This window comes from Staurois parvus, unplaced genomic scaffold (genome assembly GCF_062004578.1).
Source record: "Staurois parvus isolate SC_StPar_1 unplaced genomic scaffold, SC_StPar_1.0 ptg002674l, whole genome shotgun sequence".
NCBI lineage: Eukaryota > Metazoa > Chordata > Amphibia > Anura > Ranidae > Staurois > Staurois parvus.
Window position 1 is genome coordinate 38,814 of NW_028320470.1, and position 23,989 is coordinate 62,802.

General features: G+C 49.2%; 1 protein-coding gene across 1 annotated transcript in view; it reads left to right on the top strand.

The window, feature by feature from the left end:
• LOC149429979 (integrin alpha-L-like) overlaps positions 1–23,989 on the top strand; it is a gene marked incomplete at its 3' end in the record, with an annotated part of 62,161 nt that overhangs the window by 30,109 nt on the left and 8,063 nt on the right. The window contains exons 9-22 of the mRNA XM_089666289.1: positions 1,931–2,075; positions 3,190–3,385; positions 7,231–7,298; positions 8,464–8,584; positions 8,772–8,914; positions 9,040–9,177; positions 10,223–10,426; positions 10,518–10,639; positions 10,718–10,863; positions 11,262–11,416; positions 11,580–11,693; positions 14,847–14,908; positions 21,639–21,780; positions 21,882–21,974. Coding sequence (XP_089522415.1) covers positions 1,931–2,075; positions 3,190–3,385; positions 7,231–7,298; positions 8,464–8,584; positions 8,772–8,914; positions 9,040–9,177; positions 10,223–10,426; positions 10,518–10,639; positions 10,718–10,863; positions 11,262–11,416; positions 11,580–11,693; positions 14,847–14,908; positions 21,639–21,780; positions 21,882–21,974 — 1,849 coding nt within the window. The remainder of the gene's footprint in view (positions 1–1,930; positions 2,076–3,189; positions 3,386–7,230; positions 7,299–8,463; positions 8,585–8,771; positions 8,915–9,039; positions 9,178–10,222; positions 10,427–10,517; positions 10,640–10,717; positions 10,864–11,261; positions 11,417–11,579; positions 11,694–14,846; positions 14,909–21,638; positions 21,781–21,881; positions 21,975–23,989) is intronic.

Genomic DNA, 23,989 nt, shown 5'->3' on the forward strand with positions numbered 1-23,989 from the left:
TCGGATATATAAGATTCTTGTTGAACTGGGGGGGTCCTCCGCTGTTCTTAGTGAAATGGGAAAGGGAACTGGGAACAAAAATGAGTGAATCACAGAAAAGTAAAATGTTTGAATCAACACATGGGGCGATTAACATGAACACGGTGGAAATGAATTATAAATGTTTAACGAGGTGGTATCTGACACCAAGTGTTGTACATCAACAACGAGAGGAAGTCTCACCGTTATGTTGGAGGGGATGTGGATCTAAGGCAGGGGTGTCCAAACTTTTTTGGAAGAGTGCCAGATTTGATGAAGTGAACATGTGCGAGGGCCGACCATTTTGCCCGACATTCTGATGAACCATTAAAATTAAATGCAAATGACTTGACGTCATCAGCCAGCACAGGGAGAAGGAAAGCCCAAATCTCGCGAGATCTCGGAGGTCGCGAGATTTGGGCTTTGTTTCTCCTTGCACTGTCTGATGACATCAAGCGATCCTGAGCACCAATCCATTATAGCCCAAATTGATAAATGGTAGCCCCAGTAGTAATTCCCTGCGCCCACGTTCCGGACCCCACAGATGAGCTGCCCAATATATAACTTACGGCCCTCCACTAGTGATTCTGCGAACGCCACTGAGGACTCCAGGGATCTGTCGAGCAGGAATTGACGTCATCAGCCGGCACACAGAGAAGGAAAGCCCAAATCTCACGAGATCTCGGACGTCGTGAGATTTGGGCTCTCCTTCCTGCGCCAGCTGATGATGTCAAGTGCCGCAGCTAGAGATCGCTGGAATCCTCAGTAGCTTTCAGGGAATCACTACCGGGGGCCGTAAGTTATATATTTGGGTAGCTCACCTGTGGGGCCGTTTCAGTCCGGAACGCGGGCCGCAATTGGCCCGCGGGCCGGACTTTGGACATGCCTGATCTCAGGGAACAATGGCACATATATGGTGGGACTGTCCAAAAATAGAAGAGTTTTGGCAAGAGGTCATCCAATTCATACAAGAGATATTGGGTACCTCTATACAGAAGGACCCGTGGGTGTGTTTTCTAGGAAGCATCAGTGAAGCAGTATAAAAACAGTACATTGTACCACCTGATCAGTGTCACAGGAGCCCCACCAATGAGGGACTGGTTAGACCGGGTGGAATATATAAATAGGATGGAGGATGTATACCATATAGGCGAAGGAAACATGGCTACATTTAGAAAGGATTGGAGAAGATGGTCTGACTTCAAGGCATCTGGAAAATATCTGGAAGTAGTGGGGGGCCCAGGGACCTGATTGGAGGTGGGAGAATAAAGGGAATGATTTGTAAGGCTGTAGCATGGATAACGAGAAGGGAAAAGAAAGGCTGGAAGAATAGTAAGAAAAAGGAAGAGTTGGACGTGAGGATCGAGGAGAAAGATCCCAGGTATAGAATGGAAAGAGAAGGGAAGAGCCATATGGAGCGGGGTAAATTATAAGGGGGTTTGGGTGAGGGGAGGGGTTGTGGGGAGGTGGGATTGCAAAATTTAAGGGAATGTTTTATTTTGGATGCAAATGATATTTTGCTGTGCATTTGTAAGGAAAAAAAAAAAGAAAAAGTTTAATAAAAGATTTAAATAAAACACCACATTTTGAGGTTGGGTGAAAGGTTACGTGTAGCCCAACATGTTTTGTAGGTAAATTGGCCATTTTTATTTTATAGAGGCCTAAATATCAGACCACAAAATAGGAGCAACTAAGGAGGAAACGGATGGAAGGAAATGGCTTCCATAGAGGGACAGTCCCTCCAAACAGGAGACAGTTGGAAGCTATGGTTGTGATATCAATGTCTTGGTTGGTTAGATGAGGTTGATCAGCTTCCAGAAGATTTCACTTTTGGACCTCTTTAGGTTCCTTGTGTTCTTTGGGTCTTCTTGTGGCTGTCATGTACTGATGTGATGTCGGTTCTTCCATACAGGGATAATATTTATACAGAGAAGGCCGGACACCGTCCAAAGGCCAAGAAGGTCCTCCTGATGCTGACAGATGGAGAAGCAGATGATGAAAAAGGTGAAATCATCGACCGGGCCGATAAGATGGGAGTGAAACGCTATCTTATCGGGGTAACTATTGTATTCCTTCTTGTAAAGCGGAAATTCATCCAAAAACAAAAATGTATTAAACTGCAGCTCACTAGTTCTTCCATGTGATGGCTGCATTAGTTTCCCTTTTATTTCTAGGCTTTTTTTTCTTTATTCTTGCCTGGTGATCCTGGCAGAAAATCTGTTATTTTCCATCTTCCTTTAACACAGTGTTTCTCAACTCCAGTCCTCATGGACCCCCAACAGGTCATGTTTTCAGGATTTCCCTCAGATGAAACAGCTGTGGTAATTACTAAGGCAGTGAAACTGATCAAATCACCTGTGCAAAATAATGGAAATCCTGAAAACATGACCTGTTGGGGGTCCATGAGGACTGGAGTTGAGAAACACTGCTTTAACAGACCAAGCTGTCCAGCAAAAGTGTCATTTAGAGGGTTGGAATAAACCATTTACCACTGACAGGGGTGATTACAATGATCAGCTTTCATTAATTTATGTAAAACCTTCATCCCAAAAGGAACAAAACCGTTACTGCAACCGACTATCTGTGTTCTCTGAGTTCACCTTCAATTTGTTAGTCAAGTCCATCTAAATGTGCTGGTCCATCTAACACTCCAACCGTCTCCCCAGACTGACCATGCTGCTGTCCAAACGTGGCTCCATTGCTCCTCCATCCAGAGTGGAGACACTCTAATACAGGAGGTGTGTTAGTTGCATGGAATACGGGATGATTTAGTCACTTGCTGGCTTCTTAACCCCCCCCACCCCCAGGAACACAAGGAGTAAAATCTCTTCACCTGGATTTCCAGCTCTGACTGTCCGCACATATGAAGCTGGTGGTACTTCAGCCCTCAGGCATCCATTTATAACAAGTACTAGTTCTGTAGGGACCGATTGTTCTCCACCCTTGTCCATCATCTCCCTATTATTACCTTCCTTTTTGGTTTTCTTGCCCATCCCCCACGTTACACTGTAGATCTGCCTAGTATGACTCTTCTCAGTGGATGGATGTGTTGGGTCTTCTGGGTATGGAGGATGAAGATGAGTGGATTGGTGGGATTTCATTATTCTTCAGCCCCATCTCTGTGTGCTGCCATACATCTCCTATCTCCATCTTCACATCCCTCACCACCAGGTTGGGAACAATTTCAACACTTCTGAACTAGCGAAGAAACAGATGAAAGAACTTGCCTCAGAGCCGACTGACATCCACACCCGGGTTCTGGTGGACTTCAAAGAGCTGGAGAACCTGTTTGTAGAACTGCAGCAAAAAATCCTGGAGATCGAGGGTGTCCAGACCTGTGCTGCAACTTCCAGGAGTGTCTGCAATGGTGAGCACCAGCCTGTGGTGGTGGAGGACTGGATGGGTATAATGGTGAGGTCCAGCCTGTGATGGAGGAGCAGGGGTGGTATGGGCCAGGCCTGACCTGTGGTGGAGGAATGAGGTGGTGTGATGGTGAGGCCTGGTCTGTTGTAGAGGAATGGAGAGTAATACTGAGGCCTGGCCAATGCTGAAGGAATGAAGGTTGTATTGATGAGGTGTGGCTGGTAGTGGGGTAATGAAAGGTGTAATGCTGATGCCAAACCTTTTGTTGTGGGAATGAAGGATGTAATGGTGAGGCCGGGGCTGTGGTAAAGGAATGGGGTGGTGCAATTGTGAGATCTCGCCTGAGGTTACGGAGTAGGAGTTGTGATGGTGAGGCCCAGCCTCTCACAGAGTAATGGGGAGGTGTAATGGAGAAGTTCAGCCTGTGGTGGGGTAATGGGGGGCATAATGCCGTGTTCTGGCCCAACCTGTGATAGTGTGTGTGTGGGGGCGGGGGGGAGAGTTCGGGTTGGGAATTGTTATGGGGGGTATAAAGGCGAAGCCCAGCCTAATGATGAGGTCCAGTCTATGATGGAGGATTGGGGGATGTAATGATGAGGTCCAGTCTATGATGGAGGATGTAATGATGAGGCCCAGTCTATGATGGAGGATGTAATGATGAGGTCCAGTCTATGATGGAGGATGTAATGATGAGGTCCAGTCTATGATGGAGGATGTAATGATGAGGCCCAGTCTATGATGGAGGATTGGGGGATGTAATGATGAGGTCCAGTCTATGATGGAGGATTAGGGGATGTAATGATGAGGCCCAGTCCATGATGGAGGATTGGGGGATGTAATGATGAGGCCCAGTCTATGATGGAGGATTGGGGGATGTAATGATGAGGCCCAGTCTATGATGGAGGATTGGGGGATGTAATGATGAGGTCCAGTCTATGATGGAGGATTGGGGGATGTAATGATGAGGTCCAGTCTATGATGGAGGATTGGGGGATGTAATGATGAGGCCCAGTCTATGATGGAGGATTGGGGGATGTAATGATGAGGTCCAGTCTATGATGGAGGATTGGGGGATGTAATGATGAGGCCCAGTCTATGATGGAGGATTGGGGGATGTAATGATGAGGTCCAGTCTATGATGGAGGATTGGGGGATGTAATGATGAGGTCCAGTCTATGATGGAGGATTGGGGGATGTAATGATGAGGCCCAGTCTATGATGGAGGATGTAATGATGAGGCCCAGTCTATGATGGAGGATGTAATGATGAGGCCCAGTCTATGATGGAGGATGTAATGATGAGGCCCAGTCTATGATGGAGGATGTAATGATGAGGTCCAGTCTATGATGGAGGATTGGGGGATGTAATGATGAGGCCCAGTCTATGATGGAGGATTGGGGGATGTAATGATTTGGCCCAGTCTATGATGGAGGATTGGGGGATGTAATGATGAGGCCCAGTCTATGATGGAGGATTGGGGGATGTAATGATTTGGCCCAGTCTATGATGGAGGATTGGGGGATGTAATGATGAGGCCCAGTCTATGATGGAGGATTGGGGGATGTAATGATGAGGCCCAGTCTATGATGGAGGATTAGGGGATGTAATGATGAGGCCCAGTCTATGATGGAGGATTGGGGGATGTAATGATGAGGCCCAGTCTATGATGGAGGATTGGGGGATGTAATGATTTGGCCCAGTCTATGATGGAGGATTGGGGGATGTAATGATGAGGCCCAGTCTATGATGGAGGATTGGGGGATGTAATGATGAGGCCCAGTCTATGATGGAGGATTGGGGGATGTAATGATTTGGCCCAGTCTATGATGGAGGATTGGGGGATGTAATGATGAGGCCCAGTCTATGATGGAGGATTGGGGGATGTAATGATGAGGCCCAGTCTATGATGGAGGATTAGGGGATGTAATGATGAGGCAAAGTCTATGATGGAGGATTGGGGGATGTAATGATGAGGTCCAGTCTATGATGGAGGATTAGGGGATGTAATGATGAGGCCCAGTCCATGATGGAGGATTGGGGGATGTAATGATGAGGCCCAGTCTATGATGGAGGATTGGGGGATGTAATGATGAGGCCCAGTCTATGATGGAGGATTGGGGGATGTAATGATGAGGTCCAGTCTATGATGGAGGATTGGGGGATGTAATGATGAGGTCCAGTCTATGATGGAGGATTGGGGGATGTAATGATGAGGCCCAGTCTATGATGGAGGATTGGGGGATGTAATGATGAGGTCCAGTCTATGATGGAGGATTGGGGGATGTAATGATGAGGTCCAGTCTATGATGGAGGATTGGGGGATGTAATGATGAGGCCCAGTCTATGATGGAGGATGTAATGATGAGGCCCAGTCTATGATGGAGGATGTAATGATGAGGCCCAGTCTATGATGGAGGATGTAATGATGAGGCCCAGTCTATGATGGAGGATGTAATGATGAGGTCCAGTCTATGATGGAGGATTGGGGGATGTAATGATGAGGCCCAGTCTATGATGTAGGATTGGGGGATGTAATGATGAGGCCCAGTCTATGATGGAGGATTGGGGGATGTAATGATTTGGCCCAGTCTATGATGGAGGATTGGGGGATGTAATGATGAGGCCCAGTCTATGATGGAGGATTGGGGGATGTAATGATGAGGCCCAGTCTATGATGGAGGATTAGGGGATGTAATGATGAGGCCCAGTCTATGATGGAGGATTGGGGGATGTAATGATGAGGCCCAGTCTATGATGGAGGATTGGGGGATGTAATGATTTGGCCCAGTCTATGATGGAGGATTGGGGGATGTAATGATGAGGCCCAGTCTATGATGGAGGATTGGGGGATGTAATGATGAGGCCCAGTCTATGATGGAGGATTGGGGGATGTAATGATGAGGCCCAGTCTATGATGGAGGATTGGGGGATGTAATGATTTGGCCCAGTCTATGATGGAGGATTGGGGGATGTAATGATGAGGCCCAGTCTATGATGGAGGATTGGGGGATGTAATGATGAGGCCCAGTCTATGATGGAGGATTAGGGGATGTAATGATGAGGCAAAGTCTATGATGGAGGATTGGGGGATGTAATGATGAGGTCCAGCCTATGATGGAGGATTGGGGGATGTAATGATGAGGCCCAGTCTATGATGGAGGATTGGGGGATATAATGATGAGGTCCAGTCTATGATGGAGGATTGGGGGATGTAATGATGAGGTCCAGTCTATGATGGAGGATTGGGGGATGTAATGATGAGGTCCAGTCTATGATGGAGGATGTAATGATGAGGCCCAGTCTATGATGGAGGATTGGGGGATGTAATGATGAGGCCCAGTCTATGATGGAGGATTAGGGGATGTAATGATGAGGCAAAGTCTATGATGGAGGATTGGGGGATGTAATGATGAGGTCCAGTCTATGATGGAGGATTGGGGGGATGAGGCCCAGTCTATGATGGAGGATTGGGGGATGTAATGATGAGGTCCAGTCTATGATGGAGGATTGGGGGATGTAATGATGAGGTCCGGTCTATGATGGAGGATTGGGGGATGTAATGATGAGGCCCAGTCTATGATGGAGGATTGGGGGGATGAGGCCCAGCCTATGATGGAGGATTGGGGGATGTCAGGGGATTTGGGGGTAGTCTTTGTTGGAGGAGGGGGTGTATGATGCACACTATATGAACTGTTGGCTATTGCCTTATTGGCCATACTCCTAAGCAAGCCTTGAGTTGTGGGCTCATTGAGTTGGGAATGGCCAGCTGGAAGCTGCAAAGGGTCATTAGGTATGGCTCCATGTTATGTGAGTGGATGATTGATGCCGTTATCTGTTTTATCTCCCCAGGATCAGCTCAGGGAACCAGTTTCTCCAGAGAACTCTCATCTGCAGGTCTCAGCGCTGCACTGACACCGGTTGGTTTAGAAGAAATGCTGGTTGGGTTACCATTATGTGGGCTGGTATCACCTTGCGAGTTTGGAGGGAGGAAATTGTTCTTTGCAAAGCTGCACTCTCTGTACGCATGGCAGATATGAGATATCTCATTCTGGGTGGAGTGTGTCCTCTCTGTCATTGTAGATCTCATTCTGGGTGGAGTGTGTCCTCTCTGTCATTGTAGATCTCGGTCTGGGTGGAGTGTGTCCTCTCTGTCATTGTAGATCTCGGTCTGGTTGGAGTGTGTCCTCTCTGTCATTGCAGATCTCGGTCTGGTTGGAGTGTGTCCTCTCTGCCATTGTAGATCTCATTCTGGGTGGAGTGTGTCCTCTCTGTCATTGTAGATCTCGGTCTGGGTGGAGTGTGTCCTCTCTGTCATTGTAGATCTCATTCTGGGTGGAGTGTGTCCTCTCTGTCATTGTAGATCTCGGTCTGGTTGGAGTGTGTCCTCTCTGTCATTGTAGATCTCATTCTGGTTGGAGTGTGTCCTCTCTGTCATTGTAGATCTCATTCTGGTTGGAGTGTGTCCTCTCTGTCATTCTAGATCTCGGTCTGGGTGGAGTGTGTCCTCTCTGTCATTCTAGATCTCGGTCTGGTTGGAGTGTGTACTCTCTGTCATTGTAGATCTCGGTCTGGTTGGAGTGTGTCCTCTGTCTTCGTCGATCTCGGTCTGGGTGGAGTGTGTCCTCTCTGTCATTGTAGATTTCGGTCTGGTTGGGGTGTGTCCTCTCTGTCATTGTAGATCTCGGTCTGGGTGGAGTGTGTCCTCTCTGTCATTGTAGATTTCGGTCTGGTTGGGGTGTGTCCTCTCTGTCATTGTAGATCTCGGTCTGGTTGGAGTGTGTCCTCTCTGTCATTGTAGATCTCATTCTGGGTGGAGTGTGTTCTCTCTGTCATTCTAGATCTCGGTCTGGTTGGAGTGTGTCCTCTCTGTCATTGTAGATCTCGGTCTGGTTGGAGTGTGTCCTCTCTGTCATCGTCGATCTCGGTCTGGTTGGAGTTTGTCCTGTCATTGTAGATTTCGGTCTGGTTGGGGTGTGTCCTCTCTGTCATTGTAGATCTCGGTCTGGTTGGAGTGTGTCCTCTCTGTCGTGGTCTGGTAGGACATATCGGGTTGTGACCAGCAGTGAATCCTTTCCATTGTAGGACCATCAGTTCCTTGGAGACCCCGGGATCTTTGATTGGTCGGGTGGAATGCTCAATATTTCTGGGCCTGAGAAGCTGATGAACATCTCTCTCCAGGAGGATGACAAATACGGATATCTGGGTGAGTGATGTCAGATGTGTGATGTCATCTATGTGCTGAAAGTAGGGCAGAAAAATCTCTGCACAGGATATTAGAATGTAAGCTCCTGGGGTCAGCCTGCCACCCACTTGCTGTCCAGTCACAGGAGTTCCTCCAGATGTACAGCCGTATCTTCCTCCACCTTCTCTAAGTCTCTGACAATCTGCAGGATACTCTCTAGACATTCTGCGGACCCCAGAGGGGACCTTCTATGTGGCGGGAGCCCCAAGGTACCAGTATGTCGGACTCGTGACTGTCTTCCGAGAGACACCAGATGGAGCAGAGTGGATCCGGAACATCTCAGGAGAGCAGGTGAGAGACCCCTCCATACAAGAGACCCTCCTATTATACTATATACAGGGAGGGACAATACAGAGAGGACAGTATAGATATGTACACATGGAGTCATTGAAGTTCTCTCTCCTCCATGCTGTCAGGTCGGCTCGTACTTTGGCTCAGAGATTGAGGTTTGTGACATTGACCAGGACGATCTCTCAGATGTGGTGCTGATTGCGGCTCCTCATTTCTATGATGTTCGATGGTCTGGACAGGTGTCTGTATATCGCTGTATTCAGGTGAGACCAGATCTGTCCTTCGTCTCGTCTTCACCTCTACACCTCCTCCCCACTCCCTCCCAAGGTCCTCTCTCACTCTCTTCATTCCTCTCTCACTCCATTCCTTTCCATTTCCTTTCATCTTTATGTCTTAACTCCCTTCCTTCTTCTGACCCCAACCTCCTTCATATCCTTCTTCCCTCCCATCATCCATCCCTTCCTTCTTCTGACCCCAACCTCCTTCATATCCATCTTCCCTCCCGTCATCCATCCCTTCCTTCTTCCAACCCCAACCTCCCTCACATCCTTCTTCCCTCCCGTCATCCATCCCTTCCTTCTTCCGACCCCAACCTCCCTCACATCCTTCTTCCCTCCCGTCATCCATCCCTTCCTTCTTCTGACCCCAACCTCCTTCATATCCATCTTCCCTCCCGTCATCCATCCCTTCCTTCTTCCGACCCCAACCTCCCTCACATCCTTCTTCCCTCCTGTCATCCATCCCTTCCTTCTTCCGACCCCAACCTCCCTCACATCCTTCTTCCCTCCCGTCATCCATCCCTTCCTTCTTCTGACCCCAACCTCCCTCACATCCTTCTTCCCTCCCGTCATCCATCCCTTCCTTCTTCTGACCCCAACCTCCTTCCTCTTCCCCCTTCCTCTCTCCTTCCCTTCCCCCTCTCTCTCTCCTCCCCTCCCTCTCCTCCCCCCTCTCTCTCCTCCCCCCTCTCTCTCCTCCCCTTCCTCCTCTCTCTCCTCCCCTTCCTCTTCTCTCTCTCCTCCCTTTCCCCTCTCTCCTCTCTCCTTCCCCCTCTCTCTCCTCCTCTCCCCTCCCCCCTCTCTCTCTCTCCTTTCCTTCCTCCTCCCTCTCTTCCCCTCCCTCTTTCCTCCTCCCTCTTTTCCCTTTCCTCCTCCCTCTTTTCCCCTTCCTCCTCCTTCTCTCCTCCCCTTCCTCCTCCTCTCTCTCCTCCCCTTCCTCCTCCTCTCTCTCCTCCCCTTCCTCCTCCTCTCTCTCCTCCCCTTCCCCCTCCTCATGTATTTCTGGGTCCTCTCTCTTCCGCACCCCCAGGGAGGTCTCCAGTTCCAGTGGTCTCTCCATGGTGAGTCGGGTCACCTTCACTCTCAGTTTGGAGCGGTGGTCTCGGCTCTTGGTGATCTGAATGGAGATGGTTTCAGTGATGTGGCAGTTGGAGCGCCGTACGAGATGGAGGGGAGAGGAGCGCTGTACATATACGGAGGAGGGGCTGGAGGGGTGAACGCTGAATATAGCCAGGTAAGAGGCTGGAAATGGGTTGTATGAAGGGGTCTCGGGAGGGCTGAGCGGCCCCTCCTCTGGACATTGAGCTGTTTTCCCCTCTTATCAGCGTCTGACGGCTCCTACTCAGAGTTCTGGTTTTGGTCTGTCTGTTCACGGAGTGCTGGACATGACGCGGGACGGGCTGACGGATGTTGCGGTGGGAGCAGCGGGCAGTGTCACCCTCTTCAGGTCATTGTTGTTTTCCTCTTTGGAATGTTAGATTTGTTTTATTGGGAATTAATAACCCGACTGATGTCTCTTATTCAGGTCACAACCTCTGCTCAACGTCAGTGTAACCATGACGTCCATACCGCCGGAGATCCCTATCCCCACCGTGGAGAGCGCCATCTGTGGGATTGAAGTGATCCTGGAGATATGTGTAGACCCCCAAATCCAAACCACCCAATTTACAGGTGCAGAGACAGCCAGAGGTCCTCCATATTGTGTCATTCCATGAGCCGCCCTATCAAATGCATGAGATATCTCTTCCATTCTTTCCTCTAGAAGGACCATGCCATTATACTCCTTTATTCTATGATGACCCCCATTGCTCTACTTTCCTCCCCCCATCTCCCTCCCATCTTTAAGAACCCCTGGTTACTCTCCTGATTTATCTCTAAGAGCCACTCCCCCTCTATAACTCTCCTTTCTTCTCTCTCTATTAGAATCCCCCATTACTTCCCTTTTCAGGATCCCTGAAGGTCTCTCTCCTGAACACTCCAATAGGTCCCAGTATTGGGGTCTCCAGTTCCCCAGGCACAGTCTTTCTATCTCAGAGCCCCTGGTCACCACCTGGTCTTCTCTCTTTTAGGGCCCCTGAATGTCTCTCTCCAGTACTCGGTAACTCTGGATTCTGGGCGCTTTGTCAACCGAATGTCCTTCCCAAACAGTCAGAGGGAGAAGACAGAGACCATTGTTCTTGGAGTGGCTCAGCGTGTGTGCTGGAATCACAGCATTTCCCTTCTGGTAAGAGATGTGGTCATGTTATCTCTGTCCCTCTGATAGGTCACCCTTGATGGGGGTCATTATGATAGTTGGGGAATTGTCCAGAATCTCATCTTATGTTATGGGACTGGTGTTCACAAGATTTCTTGTCCTGCATTGTGACTGATGTCTCCATCTGTCTCAGGATTGTTCTCTGGAGGACAGCTCTTCTGTGTTGGTGTCTCTTACGGCCTCTCAGGTCCCAAATGTCTCTCGTTGGCTTCTCTCTCCATCCAGCAGTCTCATAGCCAGCACCCAGGTAAGTGTGGCATCTCTTGTGGTCACTGAGTGGCCTTCACAGTGGGCCAACACAGAAAACAGTACCAAACCATTATTGTATGACCTGCCTGAACCACTGACACCAGACAAGATGGATCCATGGGCTCATGGTGTGTTCCCCAAATCCTGAACCTCCATCTGCTTGTCATAGCAGATATCAAGATTGAACAGACAATGTTCTTCCAATCTTCATTCCATCAATGCTGGAGATCTGGTGGCCCCTGTGGCCTCATTTACTGGAGAGGAGCCCAGGGTGGTCTTCTAGTTGTTGACCTTCAAGGTTCCTCATGTTGTGTGTATTGAGACGGCCTTCAGCACTGCTGTCACCACTTGCCGACCGCCTAACCGGGACAATACGTCATGTTTTGACATTTGATACCGGGAGTATGGCTGCAGCTGGATGCCATGACCCCGCTAATAATGTTTTCCTCAGGCACTGGACTTTCTTATAAAAGTGATCCAAGTGGCGGATTCGGCACAGGATCACTTTTAAAAGCGCAGGAGGGGTCCCCCTCCCCCCGCTTCCTGATGGTTCCTGGTCTTACCTGCATGATCAGGAGCTCCGGCGCTCCGGCGCTGGCAGCAGCAAGACACAGAGGTGAGTGAAGAAAAGATGGAATCCACTCATAATTAAAAAAAAAAAAAAATCAAAGCGCCCCCATCCCTCTGTGCACGCATGCAGTGGTGAACGCATAGATAGGTCACGCCCACATATGTAAATGATGTTCACACCACACACGTGAGATATTGCAGCGAACATCGGAGCGAGAGCGATCATTCTAGCACTAGAGCTCCTCCGTCATTCTAAACTGCTAACCTGTAGAAATTTTAAAGCGTCACCTATGGAGATTTTTGGCCAATGGCCGTTTGGTCGCTTCAGATGTGCTCCTCCATTCCGGGTGCACGCCATTTGGCGTGCTCCCGCACATGCGCAGTTTGCGGTAATGCAGAGCGGCGCAGCAGCGGGATCTGTCACGGGCCGTGCACCTCGGACACGGCCGATGACAGATCCGAGTACCGGCTCCCGTTGCTGGTACCATGTGACCTGCTGTGACCAATCACAGCAGGTCACATGACAGTTGTATACAATGGATGGCTTCATTCATGATGCCATCCATTGTATACTAGTGCCTAGCTGTGAATGGTCACAGCAGGTCACATGCACATGTCATGTGATTAGCTGTGACCAAATCACAGCTAAGCACAAAAAAAAAAAAAAAAAAGCTGAATGAATCGATGTCATTGAGGTAAATGCTTGCTGAGAGGAAAGTAATTCTTCGCTATAAGCAAATTGTGTAAAAAAAAAAAAAAAAAAAAATACTGATCACTTCCCCAAAGTAGTACAATGTTACTATGGTAACATTGTACTACTTTGGTCATAGTAAAATATGAAAAAAAAATCTTAAAAAAAATAAAAAAAAATGTAATAAAAAATTAAATATAATAAAAAAATAATATATATATTTTTTTTTTCATACTGTCACCAGTCAGTGTCCCTGATCACCGCCATGCCAGTTATATGATGACGCTGTACTGCACTGGTGACAGTATGTAAAAAAAAAAACAGTGAAAATAATTTTTTTAATTTTTTCATTTTCCGAAAAATTATGACATAAAAATACAACTTCAAAAAACTCGCCATGCCTCTTATGAAGTACTTCAGGCTGTCTGCTCTGCAAAAAGGGGTCATTTGGGGGATATCTGTACTGTTCTGACATTTGGGGGATATCTGTACCGTCCTGACATTTGGGGGATATCTGTACTGTCCTGACATTTGGGGGATATCTGTACTGTCCAGACATTTGGGGGATATCTGTACTGTCCTGACATTTGGGGGATATCTGTACCGTCCTGACATTTGGGGGATATCTGTACTGTCCTGACATTTGGGGGGATGTCTGTACTGTCCTGACATTTGGGGGATATCTGTACCGTCCTGACATTTGGGGGACATCTGTACCGTCCTGACATTTGGGGGATATCTGTACTGTTCTGACATTCTTGGACCTCAAGAAATTAGATTGGCTGTCAGTACTTCAGGATTGATCAATATTCAGATCTATACCATAGTTTGTGAACTCTATAACTTTCCTACAAACTAAATAATACATCCTAATTTGGGTTATTCTCACCAAAGACATGGAGCAGAATACATCTCGGCCTAAATTTATGAAGAACAATTATTTATTTGTAAACTTTTATAACCGAAACAAAGAAAAATGTGTTTTTTTTTTCAAAATTTTTGGTCTTTTTTTGTTAATTTAGCAAAAAATAAAAACCCCAGCAGTGATTAAATACCACCAAAGAAAGCTCTAGGTGTGTGAAGAAAATGATAACATTTTAGTTTGGGTACAATGTTGTATGACCGCTCAATTGTCATTCAAAGTGTGAGAGTGCTGAAACCTGAAAAATGGCCTGGGGGCAGGAAGGGGGAAAATTGCCCGGTATTGAAATGGTTAAGTACCGTAGATTGGCGCCATTTCACGAGCGTGCGCAATTTTAAAGTGTTGGGTATTTATTAACTCGGCGTAACGTCATCTTTCATATTTTACAAAAACAAATTGGGGTATATATTGTGTGTTTTTTTTTTTTTTTAAATTGATTAAAATTGTGTTTGAAAAAACGCTGCGCAAATACCGTGTGTCATAAGAAATTGCAAAGACCGCCATTTTATTCTCTAGGGCCTCTGCTAAAAAAAAAATCTATGATTGGTAATTGGGGTTCTGAGATTTCCAGCAAAAATGACTGATTGTTACATGTAAACAAAAAGTGTGAGAAAAAGGCTGGGCCCTTAAATAGGTAAAGAGCAGTTATCGGGGGCCCCATGGACTTCCTGTCGGCCTGCACCAGTCCACCCGTTTGCTCTCCCCCAATAACAAGGTGTTCTCACCACAGAGCTGCCAGTCATATGTTCTCTGTTACCTCTAGAGATGGTAATGTGTGAAATCGCAGCTTCTGAGACGCTACAACCAAGTCTGCCACCAGTAATTACTACTTTTCTCCATTCCAATGGGTGGCCTTTGACCACGTCTGCATGTTGTCTGCTCGGGGTTGCACTTTGGCATTGTGTGTTAGTGGCCATTGGGTGTATATACCCGATATATCACATGACGTCTTTTCTGCCTCCCTGTAGATTCCCTTCCAGTTCTGTGGCAGTGGAGAAAGCTGTGAGCCCGACTTCCACCTAGATCTATCGTAAGTACCACGTTGTCACCAGACCATAAATGTACTCCAGGCCTGCCGAGTCGCTGTGGAGGAGATCCTGGCTATGGGTTGGGTCTACAGCCTCTATGGTATGGTCAGCATCCATTCAGATATTCCGGTTCTCTGAGCCCAGATCAGACCCTACAGTGATCCAGTGTGGGGATCAGTTCATGGGAGGTTCAGGGAAACCAACTGGAAGTCTGTGAACACCAAAGGTAATCTATTGGTACAACAAAGCATGGAGAGCTTGGCACTGAAATAGGGCATACGTTTAATAAACAAGGAAAGCACCTCCTGCGCTCAAGAGCAATGTGTTGGCACCATGGGACTGTTAACAGAGAGAATGGCCTTGGAGTAGGTCAAAGATGGCACCGGCTATGCTGCCCTCCAACAGGTCAGGGGAAACCGGAGATGCAACTTTGAAAACACCAAAAACAGAAGGTGTACCAGCCTAGCGCATGACCTCAATATTACCTTTATTGGAATAAAAAGCAGATGTGTGCTCACAAAGGACATGAAAGGAATGACGCGTCCATCAGGCGGTACGTGAAAGGAATGGCGCGTCCGTCAGACGGTACGTGAAAGGAATGACGCGTCCATCAGACGGTACGTGAAAGGAATGACGCGTCCATCAGACGGTACGTGAAAGGAATGGCGCGTCCGTCAGGCGGTACGTAAAAGGAATGAGGCGTCCGTCAGACGGTACGTGAAAGGAATGGCGCGTCCGTCAGGCGGTACGTAAAAGGAATGAGGCGTCCGTCAGACGGTACGTGAAAGGAATGGCGCGTCCGTCAGGCGGTACGTAAAAGGAATGAGGCGTCCGTCAGACGGCACGTGAAAGGAATGACGCGTCCGTCAGGCGGCACGTGAAAGGAATGACGCGTCCGTCAGGCGGTACGTGAAAGGAATGACGCGTCCGTCAGACGGTACGTGAAAGGAATGACGCGTCCGTCAGGCTGTACGTGAAAGGAATGGCGCGTCCGTCAGGCGGTACGTGAAAGGAATGGCGCGTCCGTCAGACGGTACGTGAAAGGAATGGCGCGTCCGTCAGAAGGTACGTGAAAGGAATGGCGCGTCCGTCAGGCGGTACGTGAAAGGAATGGCGCGTCCGTCAGGCGGCACGTGAAAGGAATGGCGCGTCCTTCAGGCGGCACGTGAAAGGAATGGCGCGTCCGTCAGGCGGCACGTGAAAGGAATGACGCGTCCGTCAGACGATACGTGAAAGGAATGGCGCGTCCGTCAGGCGGTACGTGAAAGGAATGGCGCGTCCGTCAGACGGTACGTGAAAGAAATGGCGCGTCCGTCAGAAGGTACGTGAAAGGAATGGCGCGTCCGTCAGGCGGTACGTGAAAGGAATGGCGCGTCCTTCAGGCGGCACGTGAAAGGAATGGCGCGTCCGTCAGGCGGCACGTGAAAGGAATGACGCGTCCATCAGACGATACGTGAAAGGAATGGCGCGTCCGTCAGGCGGCACGTGAAAGGGAATGGCGCATCCGTCAGACGATACGTGAAAGGAATGGCGCGTCCGTCAGACGATACGTGAAAGGAATGGCGCGTCCGTCAGGCGGCACGTGAAAGGAATGGCGCGTCCGTCAGGCGGCACGTGAAGGGAATGGCGTGTCCGTCAGACGATACATGAAAGGAATGGCGCGTCCGTCAGGCGGCACGTGAAAGGAATGGCGCGTCCGTCAGGCGGCACGTGAAAGGAATGGCGCGTCCGTCAGACGATACGTGAAAGGAATGGCGCGTCCGTCAGGCGGCACGTGAAAGGAATGGCGCGTCCGTCAGGCGGCACGTGAAAGGAATGGCGCGTCCGTCAGGCGGCACGTGAAAGGAATGGCGCGTCCGTCAGACGATACGTGAAAGGAATGGCGCGTCCGTCAGGCGGCACGTGAAAGGAATGGCGCGTCCGTCAGGCGGCACGTGAAAGGAATGGCGCGTCCGTCAGGCGGCACGTGAAAGGAATGGCGCGTCCGTCAGACGATACGTGAAAGGAATGGCGCGTCCGTCAGGCGGCACGTGAAAGGAATGGCGCGTCCGTCAGGCGGCACGTGAAAGGAATGGCGCGTCCGTCAGACGATACGTGAAAGGAATGGCGCGTCCGTCAGGCGGCACGTGAAAGGAATGGCGCGTCCGTCAGGCGGCACGTGAAAGGAATGGCGCGTCCGTCAGAGGATACGTGAAAGGAATGGCGCGTCCGTCAGGCGGCACGTGAAAGGAATGGCGCGTCCGTCAGACGATACGTGAAAGGAATGGCGCGTCCGTCAGGCGGCACGTGAAAGGAATGGCGCGTCCGTCAGGCGGCACGTGAAAGGAATGGCGCGTCCGTCAGACGATACGTGAAAGGAATGGCGCGTCCGTCAGAGGATACGTGAAAGGAATGGCGCGTCCGTCAGGCGGCACGTGAAAGGAATGGCGCGTCTGTCAGACGATATGTGAAAGGAATGGCGCGTCCGTCAGGCGGCACGTGAAAGGAATGGCGCGTCCGTCAGACGGTACGTGAAAGGTATGGCGCGTCCGTCAGGCGGTACGTGAAAGGAATGGCGCGTCCGTCAGGCGGTACGTGAAAGGAATGACGCGTCCGTCAGGCTGTACGTGAAAGGAATGGCGCGTCCATCAGACGGTACGTGAAAGGAATGGCGCGTCCATCAGACGGTACGTGAAAGGAATGGCGCGTCCGTCAGGCTGTACGTGAAAGGAATGGCGCGTCCATCAGACGGCACGTGAAAGGAATGGCGCGTCCGTCAGACGGCACGTGAAAGGAATGGCGCGTCCATCAGACGGTACGTGAAAGGAATGGCGCGTCCATCAGACGGTACGTGAAAGGAATGGCGCGTCCGTCAGGCTGTACGTGAAAGGAATGGCGCGTCCATCAGACGGCACGTGAAAGGAATGGCGCGTCCGTCAGACGGCACGTGAAAGGAATGGCGCGTCCATCAGACGGTACATACATCTCCTGGACGAGTCCCTTTTGGGATCCATAAGACTGACGCGTTTCGAGGGGCGACCCCCTCTTCATCAGAGCCAATGGGCTGAGGAGGAGGGGATGGACGTGCCATTTGTTTCATGTCCTTTGAGTCCACATCTGCTTTTTGTTCTAATAAAGGTAACATGGCGGTCATGCGCCAGGCTGGTGCGCCTTCTGGTTTGGATGTTTTTGTTGCTGTACAGTGGAGGGTGATGTGTCAGGAAGTTCGACCAATGAATGAAGTCAGCAATATCAAGGAATTGTTCGATAGAATGGAGAGATGGACCCCGCGGGCTTCTTTACCTTCGGGAGGGTTACTCTGTAGAGGTTTTGTAGCACATTTGTATGGAATATAGACAACGTAGCGATAAAATAACAATTTCTGCACCAATCAAGTCACTAACAATCACATATTGTACCTCCGTCTGATTTATCACAAAATATGGACACGTTCAATAAATGTCACATGACTCCCACAATCATTTGTACGCCTAAAGATTAGGCCGAGGAATCGAGGATGCAGCAGATGATCGTTCCATAGTTAGTCTGGCTGAAAAAAGACAAAAGTCCATCCAGTTCAACCATAGAAAAAAAAACTTATAATCCTCCACCCACAGTGGATCCAGAGGAAGGCAAATACCCAGCAAAGCACGATCCAATCTCCTCCTGCAGGGCAAAAATTCCTTCCTGACCCCCCGAGAGGCAATCGGATATTCCCGGGATCAATAATCGGATATTCCCGGGATCAATAATCGGATATTCCCGGGATCACCTTCCCCTATAAATGTTCTATCCAGTTATATTCTGTGTATCCAAGAAAGAATCCAGGACTTTCCTACAGCAATCCACTGAGCTGGCCACAACCAACTCTGGAGGGAGTCTATTCCACATTCTCACAGCTCTTACTGTGAAGAAACCTTTCCGTGTTTGGAGATGACATTTCTTTTCCTCCAGACGTGAAGAGCGCCCCCTTGTCCTCTGGGATGACCTCGGGGTATATTTTTCATTCAGAAGGTACCATCACTCCTGCCTTAGGAATGGGCCTATACTGGCAGACAACAAGGTCCACCATAGCAGACCTTCCCTCTGAATCTTCCCGGATTCCTCAGGTGGTGAATTTACCTTTGAATAGGATTTAATGCCAAAATCTCCCACAAGAAACTGAAATTCACAGCTGCCTTCGGAAGTGAGAGGAAAATGTTGCAAAGTAGTTAATAAATGTAAAGTTTACCAATAAAGATGTTTGTGAAGGGTCATGGAGCCACAGGCGGGGGGTCGTGGAGCCACAGGCGGGGGGGTCGTGGAGCCACAGGCGGGGGGGTCACGGAGCCACAGCCGGGGGGGTCACGGAGCCACAGGCGGGGGGTCATGGAGCCACAGCCGGGGGTAGCAGGCCACTTGTGTGATGACCTGCAGAGGAGGTGTGGAGGCCTCTCGGGGAGATCGATGGACAGAGCCGTAGATTGAGAGCATTCGTCTTGTTGGAAGGCTCGGTGATGGAGATGATGGTCCGTTGGGTGGCGAGTGATGAAGCTGATCCTGATAACGATCATCCCATTCATTCCTGAACTTCCCTTTTTATACCCAAACGTTCCTTGTCTCAGGCAGCCTGGAGGGTGTCATTCAGAATATTTACTGACACCTGGCTGGGAGGAACTTCAGTAGTATAACCTGCTGGTCGGAATTCCTATTTTAGGTCTTCAGGAAATAACATTCGATTTATTCAATTCAACCAGTGCAGTGACCGGCCTCAGGGGATACACAGAGATGGAACAAATCCTCCTACACACGTTGTACCCGTTTATCTGCAGCTGTCTGTCCCCTCCATCCATTCAAAGTGCCGAATTTACACTGGATCTCTCAGCTCTGAAAAGCAGGGGTGGGAACTGAAGTAACTTCAGTGAGGAGAGCTGATTGGAGGAAAGGGACACCTCCCGTCACACAGGAGCAGAGCTGAGGCTGTCAATCACAGGCTGTGTGCTGGCGCTCCCTCCCCTGTCACCACTTTTCTCTTGGTGTCAGGAAAAACTGCCAGAAGGGACTCATGCTGATAGCAGAGGAATGAGGCATCAGACAGAAATGACACTCAGTGCTTTGGACTGAGACAAGGACACACTGTAGAGGGATGTGCTTTGTTCAGATATCCCTGTAAAAGTGTGGACAGGCGCAGTCCTCAGTGTGTATGCTGTTATCTATCCTCATAGTCAGGGGCAGGCTGACAACTCATGGGGCCCCCGGGCAATAGGAGATGACGGGGTCCCCTACTGACCCCGGGCCCTCGGGCGGTGCCCAAGTTTCCAAGTGGTCAGTCCGCCCCTGCTCATAGTCATCACTGTACTATCATTTTGTGATATTTGTTGTGTGTGATTTATCCAGAGAACAATTTTTTCGGTATTATCTGGAGAACTATCACTTCATTGTGCATTTCTGAACCCGTATTATGAGAAGCCGTATTTCCTGCTTTAGGTGTTCTGGTAATCCGTGGCACTATATTTGTGGTCATCACGGAGTCCTTCAGACAGTAAGATGTCCTATACATGGATACGTTGACGACGTTTATCGTGTTATACTTCTCATTTTCCAGTAGCGCTCCAAAGGAATCATACGATTTGTCTTCTCATTGAAATACATTCACTTTCCTTTGACCTCTCCGTACATTCCAGCCATTTGTGGAAAGGTTCCAGGAAGTCGGACTCTGCCATTGATTTTCCTTCAGATGTTGGCGTTTCTCCACAATGCTGGAAGATGACTCTGTAATGAGTGTCCTCTGCCAGCTGGAGGAACAGACTCGGTGGATTGGCAGTCCTAAAGTCTCTGTTGTTTGTTGAGTATCCATTGTCCACGGTCGAATAGTCCACGTCCCAAGGGAGCCGCACACAACTCCTCTTGTAGCTCCAAGTCTCAGGTTTCTGAAGTCCCACTAAATATTCATGGGACTCCTGTGGTTTTGGGTTTATCTGAGATCTGCATCGTTTCGTAAGGTCCCCTTGATATGCCATATCATTTATAAAGCGATATCAGAAACCTCGATGGTTCTTTTCATGCGACTTAACATTGAAAATACACAAATCCTTGAAAGAACATGCTTGGGGGATATCGGAAACAGGATGTGGGGCTTGGTGGAGGGGGAGCATCAGACATCTCTCCCACGGGAACGAGTAGAGTGGTACATTGGTACACCTTGGCCAGTCCCACAAAGAGTTAAAAGTAAGACACCCACCCTGTCTACATTTTTTTCTTGTCAATAAAGAACTTTTAACACTGCCCCCCCCCCCCCCCATAGAAATCCATTGTCAGTCAGATCATAAAGCAATTTAGATCCATCATCAATTGCAATGACCTACCTCCTGAGTATGTTTCCCCACCACCATGGTGACCCGCTGCCAGACAATGTTGCTCCACCACACTGCAGGCACCAAATGACAGAGTCCCCAGCACTGCTATAATGTAAACAATGGTCCCAGGGAATCCTGGGTGACATCATTGACCAAATATGGTCATGACCCTAATAGGTCAATGATGTTGCTCGTGATCCCTGGCCAGTTTCTCCACATATAGCAGTTGGGGATTCAGACTGGCGAACTGGCGAAATATGACCAGGTTGTACAGGGTTCACCAAACCACGAAAAGGCTGATTTTGGGCAGAAATCACATTCGACCCAAAGCTCATGTCTAATTCAGCGATCTTATGTCCATGTACGAAGGATGGGATGAGCAGCTTTTCCTCTGGATCACATATATTGTCTGTTTCAGGATGGAAAAGTTGGTCGTGGAGGAAGGAGCGTCATTCTCAGTGTTTCTCAAACTTTGGAACAAGGGAGAAAATGCCCAGAGGGCAAAGCTTCGGGCCACCTTCTCAACTGGACTGTCTTTCCGCAAAGTCAATATTACAAAGGTACTGATTGAGGTCATGTGATTGATCGGTCAACTGAGTCATACGCTTTGTTTATCATCCATTATTCTTGAGGAATAATCATCATTTCCTGTTCTTTGAAGGCATCACGGAGGATCCCACTGTTGTGTGAAGGTTTAGACACCCAAAGTCTCTCATGTAATATCAGTCACCCTATCATGAGACAGGCCTCCTGGGTGAGTCTGCAGAGCGGGAGGGGAAGGTGTGAAGGAGATACAGTCAGGGAAGGAAATGGAAGAGAATTGTGTATTTGATACAAGAGGAAGGCAGATAGAGGAGAGACATCAGATACAAATGATGGTGGTGAGGAAGGTGAGGTGTGGAGGACATATATGAAGGAGATGCATGAAGGAGATGTATGGAGGAGATGTTTCGATGAGATTTATGGAGGACATGTATGGAGAAGATGTATGGAGGACATTAATGGAGAAGATGTATGGAGGACATTAATGGAGAAGATGTATGGAGGACATGTATGGAGAAGATGTATGGAGGACATGTATGGAGAAGATGTATGGAGGACATGTATGGAGAAGATGTATGGAGGACATGTATGTAGGAGATGTATGAAAGAGGCGTTTGAAGGAGATGTTTGGATGACATGTATGGAGGACATGTATGCAGGAGATGTATGGAGGATATGTATGGAATAGATGTATAGAGGAGATGTTTGAAGGATATTTAATGGGGGAGATGTTTGTAGGAGGAGTATGGAGGAGATGCATTGAGGACATGTATAGGGAGATATTTGGAAGAGGAGTTTGGAGGAGGAATACGGAGGACATGTATGGGGGAGTTGTTTGGAGGAGGAATACGGAGGACATGTATGGGGGAGTTGTTTGGAGGAGGAATAGGGAGGACATGTGTGGGGGAGTTGTTTGGAGGAGGAATACGGAGGACATGTGTGGGGGAGTTGTGTGGAGGAGAAGTACGGAGGTACATGTGTGGGGGAGTTGTTTGGAGGAGAAGTACGGAGGTACATGTGTGGGGGAGTTGTTTGGAGAAGTACGGAGGTACGTGTGTGGGGGAGTTGTTTGGAGGAGAAGTACGGAGGTACATGTGTGGGGGAGTTGTTTGGAGGAGAAGTACGGAGGTACATGTGTGGGGGAGTTGTTTGGAGGAGAAGTACGGAGGTACATGTGTGGGGGAGTTGTTTGGAGGAGAAGTACGGAGGTACATGTGTGGGGGAGTTGTTTGGAGGAGAAGTACGGAGGTACATGTGTGGGGGAGTTGTTTGGAGGAGAAGTACGGAGGTACATGTGTGGGGGAGTTGTTCGGAGGAGGAATATGGAAGACACGTATGGGGAGTTGTTTGGAGGAGAAGTACGGAGGTACATGTGTGGGGGAGTTGTTTGGAGGAGAAGTACGGAGGTACATGTGTGGGGGAGTTGTTTGGAGGAGAAGTACGGAGGACACCTGTGGGGGAGTTGTTTGGAGGAGGAATACGGAGGACACCTGTGGGGGAGTTGTTTGGAGGAGGAATACGGAGGACACGTGTGGGGGAGTTGTTTGGAGGAGGAATACGGAGGGACACGTGTGGGAGAGTTGTTTGGAGGAGGAATACGGAGGACACGTGTGGGGGAGTTGTTTGGAGGAGAAGTACGGAGGACACGTGTGGGGGAGTTGTTTGGAGGAGCAGTACGGAGGACACGTGTGGGGGAGTTTTTTGGAGGAGCAGTACGGAGGACACGTATGGGGGAGTTGTTTGGAGAAGTACGGAGGTACATGTGTGGGGGAGTTGTTTGGAGAAGTACGGAGGTACATGTGTGGGGGAGTTGTTTGGAGAAGTACGGAGGTACATGTGTGGGGGAGTTGTTTGGAGGAGGAATACGGAGGACACGTATGGGGGAGTTGTTTGGAGGAGGAATACGGAGGACACGTGTGGGGGAGTTGTTTGGAGGAGGAATACGGAGGACACGTGTGGGGGAGTTGTTTGGAGGAGGAATACGGAGGTACATGTATGGGGGAGTTGTTTGGAGGAGAAGTACGGAGGTACATGTATGGGGGAGTTGTTTGGAGGAGCAGTACGGAGGACATGTATGGGGGAGTTGTTTGGAGGAGCAGTACGGAGGACATGTATGGGGGAGTTGTTTGGAGGAGCAGTACGGAGGTACATGTATGGGGGAGTTGTTTGGAGGAGCAGTACGGAGGACATGTATGGGGGAGTTGTTTGGAGGAGCAGTACGGAGGT